The sequence below is a fragment of the Cyprinodon variegatus genome, unplaced genomic scaffold (assembly GCF_000732505.1).
Source record: "Cyprinodon variegatus isolate N-32 unplaced genomic scaffold, C_variegatus-1.0 Scaffold1425, whole genome shotgun sequence".
Lineage (NCBI taxonomy): Eukaryota > Metazoa > Chordata > Actinopteri > Cyprinodontiformes > Cyprinodontidae > Cyprinodon > Cyprinodon variegatus.
This window is the reverse complement of record NW_015151878.1, coordinates 24122-38562: the sequence shown is the minus strand read 5'-3', so window position 1 is coordinate 38562 and position 14441 is coordinate 24122. Positions and strand designations below refer to the sequence as shown.

Here is a 14441-nt window from a genome sequence, read left to right as displayed (position 1 = left end):
GTACAAGAAGGATTGAAAAGCATGTTAACACGGTAATGTAGGCTTGAGTTCATTATCTGACGCATGCATATACACACCAGGAACCTGTAAACTTAAAAAATACTGAATTACAAAAAACATTTAAAAAACAAACATGTTTCATTGATATATATACAAAAATGAATATTAAGAATTATATTTATCAAACATTATACTGGGCAAGTAAAAATTGTTTCTGGGCAAATGAAATGTGAAAAAATCCTTAACGTCAAACCCTGTTTAGCAATCCTAACTGATCTAAAACACAAAAAAAGTTTTGTATGATCTTATCTCAGACAGTGAGGGAAAAACAGGTTCTGCATTCTTACAGACTGTAGGTTTTAAGGGTAAGGAAGAGAAAAAGAAACACAATTTCCACCAAACAAGAAAAAAAGTCACACGCAGTTGATTCAAAAACTAAATCAAGCAACAGCATCACCAAAAAATTATTGCTGGGAACAACCTAGGATGCAGCTCAACAAGAAAAACAAGCTTTACAGTAAGAGTTAGCATACCTTCGGGCAAATGGAAAGTTGAGACAGGCACTGGTTGACACATTTCGAGGGCTGTCTAGAGGGCTGCTCACAGCTAAACAAGGAAACAAAAAGTCATTAGCCGAACAATTCTCAGCTGGAAAAACAGACACATAATAATACATCAAACAATGTCTTGTTTCTGTTTGCATTTGGTTATGTCCCTCCCAAAAAAATAAAAATTATAATTTCTTCAAACCTTAAAGACAGGCACTCTTAAGAGCCGATATTTGAGCTTAACATTACTCTTCAACACATTACAATACCAGTATGTGAAGAATGAATTCAGGGGAGAGCCTCAGCCTGGATGGTTTTACTGGGGTGTAGCGATAGGGGTACCCTGGAGACTGTGTTTGTTTACAGGCAGCCAGCTGAGTGGCCAATTACAGCTTGATTTTTCTCAGTGATTAGATAATCCTTAGCATGATTGAGTTCAAAAGGGAGCGCATCTGCACACTGCTGCTATGAAGAGCTCTTGAGCCAAACTGTTCTAAACGAGCGCAGCTGCCTGATAGTGTTAAGGGGCCGTGTGCTGCATACAGTGCGGTTTGAAAAAGCAAAAACATAACACAAATATGGAGAAATCTCAAACTGAACTAATGACCGAGTCATTCCTTATTTCTGTATACCTCTGTTTACAATAACCCAGATGTTTTAGCAGTCTGTTTTAAGTTCTCTGTTGCAGTACTCCCCCAGTTTTTCTTTTGTTCTTTCAAAGGTTTTCAATGTTGTCTTCATTTTTTACTGTGAATACCATTACGACATTTAAAAAAAAATCCAGTTTTCTTTTGTGCTGTTGCATTCAAATTTTAAACAAACTCAACAACCTTTTCCTGGCCCTGACTAAAGCTCCTGTCACACCTTGACGATTTAGCCAGCGTATGCTTAACGTAGGAAAAATCTGGCAAAAACTCTGGCATACGTTATAAGTTATTGGTCAGTTCTGTATAAGTGATGAGCACACTGAAGTACACTGGGACACGTCCACATACGGCAAGTAAATCGAGACTACAGGGTATGCTAATACGTGGGGCAAGTATAAATTAAGGGTAAGTTATCTGATCGTTGACATACATTAAGTGTAAGTAACTCATAAGTCATGGTGTCTAGCTTGTCCAAAACCTAGGAATAACTTATGCGTAACTTATCAAGAACTTATCTCCAACGCATATCAATGTATTTAACGTGTTCCAGAAGACCGCTGAACGCATTTCTAACTTAATACAGCGATTAAAGAAATCTTTTTATGCAGGCCGGGCACCTCCAGGCGCATCCCTGCCCCCTTCAGGACTCTGGCTTTGTGCATCCTTTCATGGGCATTACGCTGCCGTGCATTAAGCACAAGTTAGGCTGTCGTTGGACATATGCTCTGGACTCATTATGAATACTCTATGCATTTGTCCAAAATTGAAAAAATGCATTGAAAGTTCAGCTTATGCCAGCGTTTTATGAGATTCTGGGACGTCAGGCATACGATGGCTAAATGATCAAGGTGTGACAGGGGCTTAAGCTTGAAAAATGGTCTGAACACAAATTGATAAAGGCCATATTTATTGTTTACATTATGCATCTACAGATAAAGCAACAGTTGGAACATAAAATAAACACGAGGTTGGGGATTCAGCTTTTAAACATCTATATTTTCAGCCTGAAACATTTTTCAGCACGACCACATCCTAATTAAACTCAAAAGCTGTAGCTCATTGCCCTGCCTTCCTTAAATTCACTGTATTAGCATTACGCAATTCTATGCAGATGACTTACTGCTTATCTATCTATTTCATAACAGTTTCTCTTGCATAATCTCACAAGTTAAAAAAAAATAAAATCTGATGACTAATCCAAGTTTAAATCATATCAGATTTAGCTGAAAAAAAAAAAAAATAAGGTCACAGCAGCTTCACAGCTTCCAATGATTAGCAGTATAAATTTAACCCTTTAAGGACGCTTTGCGAACACGTTACAGGATGATTTCAGGAAATCAAAGTCTTTTCACAGCTGAAATCAGACTATTTACATTAAAGTCAAACTGCTCTGAATCCTTGTGGAGGCAGAATTTAAAATGAATCAAATAAATTGGCTTTGAATGATTGCTATGCAGAATGAATGCCTGCCAATGCTCCAGCTCTGCAGAAGACATAACCTTAAATCAAAACCTATTTTACCTGTGTTGAGGGAGAGTGGGGAAAGTGGCCGTGAGAGCGTGGGTGAGGGTGTCCCAACACCGAGACTCTTCCTGTTGCTGCTGCGACAGCTGAAGAACAAGCACATAGAAACACAGTCACCACATGTACCTTATCTGCTTCGCAACACAAAATTGGTATGAAAATGACTGTGAGAATTTGCATACTGACCAACTGAACAAGGTAGAGAAGAATAGCTGAAATTAAGTCTAATCACCTGGTAATTGCAACCTTTAAATGTACTCAGTAAGCAGCATGTGAGGACTTGAGAAATAAAGGACACCAAATCAATGTGGAGCAGGTCCACCTACGAGTGATAATCTGTGCAAATGAAATCAGTTTCCTGTATTTGGGAGGTGAGTGCATTGTGTGCACTCATCTTGTTCACATAAAATGATTATATCTTATTTTTCAAAGAAAGATAATTCAAGTCTTTGATTTAAATCCCAACCAGTGGTTAAAACTGAGATAATGTCAGGTGGGAGAGAAATAACCCCAGTGTATTCACTGAAAACGGGCATAATTGTAGTGTCCCTGGTTGTATTCACCTATAATCATGTCTTTGACTAATGCAGCGCTTCAGGTTGTCTTTATACACAAGAGTCAGACTCTGCGCTTGTGCGTAGAGTAGCAGCTTGAAGACACAAAGGCTTTGAGATCGAGAATCGTCTGTAGATTAAAAGACACTTGACCTCTAAAGTAGTAGACTATTATCCTCCAAGCACTGGATGACACAAACACATCTGTTTGTGTATAAACTGTATGAGAAAAAGCTGGGCTTTAAGGAGGGGGGGGCAATTTCCAGACAATTTTTTTTCTTCCTCCTGAGACAAAAAACGTCATTTGAGGAGCAATTTTTCTTTTATATAGCATATGCGATTAGTAGGACAAAATAAGTTTAATAAACAGACTTAAAAAAAAAAGAAAAGAAAAAAGGAATAAAATAAATGTCCCCATATGAGGCCACTGGAACTATCTTTCCAGTAAAGCAGAGCGTGTGAAATCAGCTGTAGACAATTACTTTCAGTTTCATGTTAGTTTAATTTTAATCTATTTAAGTCCTTTAGTGTTGGAGAATAAAATGAACTTATTTTTCTGATTGGCCACTAAAACTACATAAGATGTTTTGAAAAGGTGAATAAGAAACAAAGAACTGTAATCTTTATTTCTTGCTTCATGGTGGTTCACAGATCTAAAGGAATCATTCAATTCAATTCAGTTTATTTATACAGCGCCAATTCACAACAAATCTCAAGACACTTTACAGTTCACCAGATCATACATTCAAATTGATTCAAAGTTTTCTATCTAAGGAAAACCAGTTGATAGCATCGACTCATTGACTCGAATGCAATCCCTCACACTAAGCATGTGTGTAGCGACAGTGGAGAGGAAAAATTCCCTTTTAACAGGACGAAACCTCTAGCAGAACCAGGCTCAGCATGAGTGGCCATCTGCTGAGGCTGACTGGGGTTCAATGAACCAGAAGCAGAGACACAAAAAGCAGCTGCTTTTTCATGTTGGCTCGTTGGTAAAATCAGAAATGGCCAAATGAGCGCGCTCTACACACTGAAATCAATCCTGGCTGAGTGCTAGCATTAGCCCTCCTTGCTAATGTTGATTCCAACAATCAGGGACTAATCTGCAACTTTATACCTGTGATGTAAAAACCATGAAACAATTTTAAACTAATCATATCAAACCACAAACCATGTCAATGCAACAAGCCAAATCCTCATTTGTACCCTTGCGAGAAAATAAAAAAAGCGGCTATGAAATTTGGTACAGATTAGCTCCAGTAATTAATTTTCTCCTAAAAATTATTTAATATTAATTTAAATACAATTTCAGAGATAATATATAAGTAAAATAACAGGTTATATCTTCTTAAACAAGGAGTGTTATTCCAGGAGTGACTAGAAGTGAGATAAGTATTCGGCTTAATACTGTAATATTGAAAGGGACGAAAAATATGAGCAAAACACACAAAAGGTTACGATATTAGTAAATACTGCTAAAGTTATACAAATTTGATAAATAAGCTGCTTCAAACTATGAAGTTTTTTTCTGCTTCAGGCTCATATCAAACACAGCAGATAAGTAATTTATCTGGCTGCTGCTGCAAAAATAAAAAGAACATTCCCACCTGGAAAATATCTTTTATTGTAGTTGGTTTTGCCCAGCGTCTACGTGGGATTAAAAATAACCAGCAACTGTGTTATAGTTTATTGATGAGTTGTCAAACTGCTTAGTTTTAAAATATCTTTGTGAAACACTAAAAATTGTACGCTTTTTTATAAAATGCGAATTTTTTACACTATTATTAAAATTTTGTTATAAAAGTCTTTTGCATTTTTTTTCCTTTATGTTGATGAAGGCTATTCTTAGGAGTTCTTAGGAGTGCTCAATATCACAGTTTTCTAAAATTAAACATGGGTCAAAGATTTTAAATAAGTTTGTGCCAACTTGTTTAAGCATAATTACATTTAATAAATACATTGTCAAACTTAAGATTTGATCAACACTGTCCATAACAATGACTGTAAACAAATTAGGTAGAAGTTTAAAATGTAAATAACAAACCCCATGGGAAAAGGATATGTCTTATGATTTCTGCATATTGCAATACAATGGCAACAGTGTTTTCATGAATAGCTCTCTATCTATCTTGTACTTTTCATAATGTAATAATCAAAATACATCAGATGTCTTTATTCTGAACACAGATTTCAGGTCAGAAATCTATGTTTAAAGCCGTTTTAAAGATCATTCATATTTGCTCTTGTTGATTCAGGGCACAGAATGCCAGAGGCTCTTACTTTGAAGGATTGGAAAATGTTTAGACTCATTTAATCAGTTGAGTTGACGCTGTAAAATAGACCATATCTCACTGCCCCTGGCAAAAAGCCTCATACCCTTATTTCCACTGCCCCGGAGAGTCTAAGCAGACCTGTCTGAGATATTTAATAGCTGGTGACAAGTCAAACAGACAGACCATATCCTTCTGAAGATTGTAAAAGCCTTCCTGCTCACACAGTTATAAAGTCTAAAATACAGCTGGGTATTGTTCTGTCTTGCTGCTTTTTGGAGACGGGAATATTTGTTACTGCCTATATTTGTTACTGAATATAATCTATAATTCTGGATTAGAAAATAAAAACACAATCTGGCAGCAAACATTTTAGAATGCTTAAACTACTGAAATACTACATTTTATCACAGTTAAGATTAAAATCAGTCAAATTTGCATCCCTAGTTTGTTTATGACCCTCAAAGGTATAATGGAGGATTTTCGCGAATTTTTGAAAAAACCTGCCCTCTCCACTTAAATAAAAATACACATGCACAACCCTGTACCCGCTCCCGAGAGGGAACGCCTATTAAACGTCTGCGAGAGCATGCAGCAGCAGCCCATTTCTCCTCGTGCACGCTCTGTTTAAAAGCTGCTGTTTGCATCGCCCATACAAGCTTACTTTCCAAAAGAAGATTTGCCATTTTTCCAGCACCAGAAAAATAAAAGCTAATACAATTTGCCAGCAGGATTCGACATTTTTCTCTCCTGTATTATCCTGTCAGACTCACCACCTGTAAGTGAAAATGGGGGCGAGCACTTAGGATGGCGTTACGTAAGCATATCACCAGAATGATTGACACTTAAGAGATCGACTTATTTTTAAGATCCACCTTGAAAAATTACATCCTCCACTACCTTTAAGGAAAAGGAAGAAGTCTGTGTTTCCTCTGCACAACTCTGAATCACAACTGTCATCATCACAATAACATATTCAGTGTTGAAAGTAATATTAGCTCCAATGGTGGATTTCAAGTGCAGAGCATGTGCAACACACCCAGAGAGGAAAACGGCAATGACTGCAATGTGTTTTATGTTTTCTTACTACATTTACGCAGCGGACGACATGTCGACATGTTTTAACTCTTGTCTTTCTAAGAGATGTACACAACTATTTCGCATTTTTCTGGTTGCTTCTTTAGTCAGAAACCAGGCTTCTAGAGAGGAATATTTCATAGTGCGTACACCTTGGTGTATCCCATCTTTAGGTTTTACAGGCGTAGGCAATAATCACATTTTGAAATTTAGACTCTGAAACCATTTCCTGCCTTTCAAAGTGGAATGCAGCTAAATTTTTTTATCTTTGTTACAACACTACTTTTGTAGTAAGTGTGTGCATTTCATATGGAAGACATGAGATCATTTTTAGGTGCAATATTATGTTACATAGGTTAATTCAAACGCTCAGAAAGTGTAATGCTACGTTCGCACCGCACCCGCTTCTGCTGCTTTATTTTTGATGCTTGAACACATTAAGGTCAGAGTCCAGTAAAGTGTGTCCAGATGCGTCTGATGTTTCTGCTGCTCATGTGTTCAATGGCAGAGTGCGGCTTTGCTATATTTGCTAAGATCAGTGGGTAAAAAGTAGTTTTAATATATTTTATGCAAGAAAGTCCACCTCAAAACATCGTCTGTGCAGTCAGGAAGTAGATGTTTGCACTTTTTATGTACGTGGCTCAAACTACAAGCACCAGAATAAAAGCGAATATAATTTGCCAGCAGGATTCAAAATTTTAAGTTAATTTAAGCATTAATAAACTGTTTTAATGGAGTGATCACATCGCTCTGCATGAGCAGCACTGGCTGTTTCCCTGCAAGTCCCCAGATAAGCTTCTCTGATTGGTTGATGCGGCACCTTGAGCAGCAGAAGTTTAATTTTTCCAACTCCAATTTTGAATACTTGAGCAAAGTTTCTGGTGAAAAACAGGGCGTAAAATTTGTCTTTTTTTAGTAAATGGCATACAATATACGGCGTATGCATTGCTTGCTAAAAGCCTGTCATAAAAAAAAGAGTAGACCTTCTAGGATTTCCATGGGTGTCTTTAAATGTCAGATCTTCCACTATATTAACCCTAAACCTGAGATTTGGTTTCCCTTCTATTTTTTTTTTTTTGGTTTATTTGAGTTATCTTAGTTTTAACTAAGTTGATAATGCAATTAACTAAAGCAATAAACAATTATTGGAAAACAACGACAGCACCTTACAGCGTCTAACAGGGTTTTCCACTAAAAAGGCTATCCTAGACTAACCAAGGATATAATCATTATATAACCGATGAATAGAGGATATCAGTCACAGCTCAGTGGAGTTATAAAGAATCTTTTCACTTTCAGAGACGTGACAGCTTAAAAACAGGACAGGAACAACAACAACATCTGCAGCTCCTAATCACCCAAAATAGATATACTTGTAATTCTTAGCCTGTGGAACTGAAATCTTTTCATCTCTGCCCACTGAGATTTACCTTAACTTGTGAGATTATTTCCGCCTTCAGACCTGCTCTGCCTTGAGAAAGATTATGTAACGATAACTACAAAGCTACAGGCGAATGCAGGACTTAGCAGCATGACCATATCAGATGAAAAGTGTGTGTGTGGGGGGGGGGACACAATAGGGAGCCAAAACATAAAAAAAGGAATCATACTATCAACAGGCTCAAGGCTGCAGGGGGGAGGGAGCTGTGTGCATCAACAGGCCCAGCTGGAATGACAGATGTCTAGAACCGCCTGTTTGTTGGTTTTCTTTCTGCTTTTTTAAGCCTCTGACCGTAACACCAATAATAAAACTGGACTTTTTATGTGATTATCATCATTTTTTTTTACATTCAAACATGTCAGCCCACAATTTACCGGATTTTTATTACATTTCTACACCAATGCAGGGCTCAGCAATACTCGTCATTATTTGATTTTTGAAATAGTCATTAGCTTATTTAGTAATCCATAATGTGGAGTTTACTACTTAGGAACCATATTTTTAGTTTGAACTTCTTTAGATTCTGTCTAAAAGGACTATAAAATAATTGCCATCATGGCTTTCTCAAGCTGCTGCTTACTTTTGTGAAGCAGGAAAAATACTAAAAGTAAATCCAGTAGAACTTTTTATTGCCTACCTGGAATGGGCGACAATAGTTGAATAAACTTTTGTCTCCTTTAAAATGGTATCGGTGCCCTAGTTGTTGGTACTCGCCGATACCGATACCACCATTGGATCGGGGCCCTGTCCAATACTGGTATCGGTGCAACACTACTATAAATCTAATTTATTACCCAACTTATTACCAACTGACTGATTAAATAAGTGATAGATTAACTCTGAAAAAAAGCATACTTCTAATTTACTCACTGGAAATATTTGAAGTATAAAACACTGATGGGTTTTTGAATGATACTGACTTTTAGTGAGTTTGATGTTTACGTTTTTTGACTTGCTGAAAAACAAGAGATTATTTATCAGACATATTTAACTCTCTAAAATAATTTTGTCTAAAATCCCTATCATTTTTGTTAAAGCCAGTAGCAGTAGGAAACTATTTTAAAGTTTCTAAAAATCTATTCCACTTGCCTTACTGTATAATAAAAAAATAAAATAAATATATAATGCAAATGTCTCTACATCCAGCCAAATAAAAGAAAACTCAATATGAGTTTGATAATGTGAAATATTGCAGAACCCAGCAACCAATCATGTAGAGGTGAACCTCATGTTAACCCTGACTGTATAAAGAAGCAAACTGCCCTTTGAGGTCAGTTACATTTCTGAGCTTTTAATAACAAAAAGCTGAGACTCCTTTTACAACTAAATGCTAAATAAGACGCTAGTCTTCACTAAGAGCATCAACATCAATGTTAAAGACAGCCTATGGTTACATCCAAGCCTTTAAAATAGTTTCACCCATCATACATGAACTTCTTGCATTCAGTACCTTTTGGATCGTTTCAGCAGCGAAACGGGAACAAACCGGGATTTGTTCTGACTCGGAACCGCAGAACAGTGACTCGGATCCGACATTCTGGAGAACCTTGAAGCGTTAACAACCCTAGCTCCAACGTAACATTTAGATATATTTTAGAAAACTCTAGCTGTGGTGGATGTGGAGCCCGCTCCTTCGCCTCCTCCTCCCGCCGTTACTGCTGCTGCTGCTGCCCCCCTCCATCGTCTCTTCTTCTCGGGGTTCCTTTTGTGTTCACTCAGCGTGCCGCGTGTTGCTCGGTCCAAACGGCTGCATAGCTTCCATCACATCCTCCGGGTCCGCTGGGCTCACAGAAGCTCTCTCCCCCGGATAACCCACTCCATGGCAGGTGGTCAAGTGCGCGTGAGACTGCTCCGTCTGACGACAATAACAACAACCGTACACAATAGTTTTTGGCAGAGCAGCCGCTAGCTGCGTGTGCGTCTGTGTGAGGAAGCTGGAGACTGAGGCTGCGTTCAGGTGCTGCTCGGTATTCTCGCTTGCGCGCCACTGCTGAATATTTCACTCATAATTCACTTTAAAGGGGAACATAAATAAATAGAATGTAATAAGCTGGAATAAAAAAACACAGAGATATCAATTTACTTCCTGTTTAATCTCCCTCAGCAGGATAGTATAACAGTTTTTTTTAACAGTAATTAACATGTATTACTAATAAAAGAATGTTGCTTCAACACTTTTTATTATACTTTGTGTAATTTCTTTTATAAATAGCTTTAAATCAAACAAATAAACTGATCCCATACTTTGATCTTGTTCAATATCAATCAATAAAAATGGAAATTTAGCACATTTATATTACAGACTGAAGAGGTCATGTAGATTAATTTGCATTGTCTCTTCAACAAGCTATAACTTGTCAATTTTGGACACTTTCACTTTTCTTTATTTTATTTATGAATTATCCAAACAAACAGGTTAGTCAAGATACACAGCAAAAATATCCCTAAAAGAAAATAAATATATATATATATATATATATATATATATATATATATATATATATATATATATATATATATATATATATATATATTACATTACTAATTCTTATGAAGACTCATGTACTCATGTACGATTACTTTACTCTGTGATCTTATGCATTATGGCGAACGTGATTTGCACTGGGTACTTTTACTGCCGTAAGACTTTCTCAAACTTGCTAAATAGTATATTACCATTTTAAAAAAGTTAATTACACTTGAAACATTTTAGCCAACAATCATTGCAATCCAAACAGTTCTTCTGGGATATGAATATTGCACACATCTATACTGTGAATATATAAAGTAATTAATAAGTATTTGGACAAATAATGAAACACAAAGTTGTGTCCTATGTCTTTAGAAAATCAAATACACTTCTTTACATTTAGCTCACTTAACTAGTGTTTTTATTTTTTTATCCCATACAAAATACATACTTTTAAACATCAGAAGAAGGATCACAACCTCTAGTGCATTGACACGTGTAGCGTATACTTATTTTGTAGTGGAAAAATTTCCCACAGAACGTGAAAGCATCATAAGAAGGTGGATCATACCATGAGGAGCCAGGTAGAGGGAGGTTAGAGTTAAGGTTTAAACATTGGTATATTCCACATTTTAAAGCTCCATTTGTTATCATTCTTTTTCCTCTTGCTTCAACCATTTTTTTTTTAACTTATATATACACATTTTACTACTAAATTTTTTACAAGTATTCAGAGACAAACATATAGATAGAACATTTTACATCATGCTCTCAGATTTTGCAAGGGGTTTTGGACACAATTTGTAGAATATAATAATATCCCCCCTACTTAACAAAGTATTTTTATTTTTTTTTTATAGTTTAATATTATGATAAAGGTTATGAGTATTTTTATACATTTCCTTTTTTGTACTCTTATTCACCTTTTTTGTCATTTATTTCTTTATGTGATTTGGACTACAAGTCTGTAATAAAATTCATCTATCAAAATTGGTCTATTATTTTTGTAATAATAGTAACATAATTTCTAAACTGTCTCTACCTACTGTTCAGAAAACCCTTTTAGTAGTTTTGGTATAAGATAAGTCATTGCAGTAGGCTGCTACAAGTCAGCTGATAACCTTTCCATTCCAGATATCAGCCTAAGACTATAATGACTTATAGCACCCTACCATACTGAATAATACCCCTATCACCAGGTATGAGACAGACTGTAGTCATATTTACTTTGAGACATCAGTATTGCTGAGCTAAGTTGCTGTAGAAAAGCAAATATGTTGCATCCAAAGATATAATATGATGGAAAAGAATAAACATGTTTCTTGATTTGTGAAGAAATTCTGATTTCTTTATACTATATATAATTATGAAAATGGGGGCTGTCTGTGAAATAGTGTGAATGAAGAACAAACACCTCCTGTCATGCTGTGGCACGACCGTCTGGCCGCCTGAAAGGGCGCTGGCATTTTGTCTGATACAGATTTTTGCAGCTTAAATGAAATTTGCTTTTTTTTCTATTTTTCTTCCCACAGAGCAAATAAGATTCATTAGAGTACAGAGCGTGCTGTGACAGCCAAGCACAGCCCAAACATTCAGAAACATGCTGGATGCAGCAGAGACTGTTTGCAGGGCTGCCTTCCTCCACAGCACCCAGCGCTGTTTCCAAGCAACCCACAGAGGCACAACTGGTAGGTCGAAATAGAGGCACCTCGAGATATAGAGGAAAAAACAGAAAACAAAACTCTACGATTTTTACCCAGTTTTTTTCTTTTTGATGCAAAAGTTTACTTTATTCAGCCTTCTCTTTTTTTAACAGTAATTTGAGTCTAATCCAGCCTGATTCAAACTTAAAATCGCTTCTGTTTTTTGGCAAAAATAAACCCCTGCAACTACCTGGGGGTTCTGATTCACTGATAATCTGCCCAGTTCTTGTATCTGACCATGACAACATACTGTCTATGTGCACAAGTGAAAGCACAGAAGTCTGGTAGAAAAAAAAAAAGAAAAAAAAACAACAGCAGATAAACAGCATAAGAAAGTGATGAAAAAAAACTGACAAAGCCTTAGAGATGCATCATTTTTCTGATAATTATTCATAGCATCAAATCCTGTCAAATTTATATAATTTATATTTTTTGTATGCTAATTAATATGCAATAAAACAGAGCAGCTTTTCTTTTGGCTCTGGGAAAGTGTAATAATCATTAGTCTATTTATTATTCTTTTATTGTGTTTTATTATTTTAAGCTAAGTTCAGCACTTTGTTTTCAGCTGCAGCTGTTTTACAGTGTTCTACAAATAAAGTTTATGATAATGATGAGAATAAAAAAAATAATAAAATATGCAAAACAAACAACTCTAGTAACACATTTTTCCATAGCTTTTGACTCAAAGATATGTAGCAGACTGATTAATTTTAATTTTTCCAGCTGTGTGTGCCTGATTCTTGTAGTTTAAAAGGTTCATTGGAGGGGGTGTGAACTTTAGACAATGTTCAGAGTCCAGCAGCGGCTCTGAGACTGGTCCTGGAAGCAGGCTGGTGACACTATGACGACCTTTCTAGTGCCCCTCTGTCACATTGCAGCTAGAGCACCACGCTGATATGTGATACATCTATGCACATGAATCCACATCTCTGTGAAATGACGGGAGGGTGATAGGCTGCAGACTTTTTTACAGATGCAAATAGAGCAATGGATGCAAATTCTGTCTTTGTGCCAGTCTACTTTGGCAAAGGGCCCTAAGTATAAAAGACACAACACACCGTCCTCCCTGAAGAAGAGTGCCTCTTTATTCCAAATTACTTAGAAGCCACAGTAAAGAGGGTAAAACATTTATATTTTTCAGTAAAAATGCAAGACCAGCCAGTGTATTAAATATCCTGTACCTCCTTTAAAAATGGTAAACAGCCTGAACTTATATAGCGCTTTTTCCAAGTCAGGAGACTTGACCAAAGCACTTTACACTACATTCAGTCATTCAGTCATTCATGCACACACTCACACACTGATGTTGGCAAGCTACACTGTAGCCACAGTTGCCCTGGGGCTCACTGACAGAAGCGAGGCTAGTAGACAATGCAGGTGAAGTGTCTTGCCCAAGGACACAACGACACTGAAAGCCTCCAACCATCAATCCCTCGATTTCAGGCAAACTGCTACACCTGACGCCACTGTGGCCCCCGCTTAGAGAAACACTAATCTTAAATTACAAAAACAATTATGCGGTAATAAATATATCATAGATAAAGTTAAAGTCATAAAGTATATAATTGAATAGTGTAATTTGTAATATCATGATTTGTCTAAAGTAATTTCTGACATACAAATTGAGGACATGAATTATATGAAAAAGGGTCAGAAATACAATATATATATATACTGTATATATATACATATTTATATTTATATAGTCCCTAACCAGACAAAAAACACATACCACACTATTAAAGAAATTGAGCTAAACTTCTCTTTTCTGTCATCAAAATTTCAACATAAGACGCATTGTCTGGTCTGATCATATAATTTAATATCTCTTTGAATAAAATAGTTTTTTGTCTTACCTCCAGGGATGCAGGGTTTGCAAGGGGCTGCAGGGACTGCAGGGGCTGCAGGGGCTCAGGAGGGTCGGGCTCTGGCAAGTGGGGGACAAACTGCAAGGCAAGGCGGCATGGATTAGGGAGCTGAGTCAGGATGTGGCTCGTCACATTTTGGCCTCACAGTTTTGTCCTGTGGGCTTAGAAGTTTGTGGCTGTCACTTCCATGATAGATTCTCACCAACTGACCAATACTTGTTGCAGGGTCTTTGGAAGCATGTTGTGGTGTATTATCTTGTGTCAATAGAAAGCAAAGGTGGTCTGTCAGCATTCAGATAAATAAATATTTATCTTCTAAGATGCTAACATTTAACT

General features: G+C 36.6%; 1 protein-coding gene across 1 annotated transcript in view; it reads right to left on the bottom strand.

Annotated features, from left to right (window-relative positions):
- Nucleotides 1-14441, bottom strand: part of mast3 (microtubule associated serine/threonine kinase 3) — a 36763-nt gene that overhangs the window by 18852 nt on the left and 3470 nt on the right. The window contains exons 2-4 of the mRNA XM_015403019.1: nucleotides 14094-14183; nucleotides 2717-2805; nucleotides 534-606 (exon numbers count right to left, since the gene is read on the bottom strand). Coding sequence (XP_015258505.1) covers nucleotides 534-606; nucleotides 2717-2805; nucleotides 14094-14183 — 252 coding nt within the window. The remainder of the gene's footprint in view (nucleotides 1-533; nucleotides 607-2716; nucleotides 2806-14093; nucleotides 14184-14441) is intronic.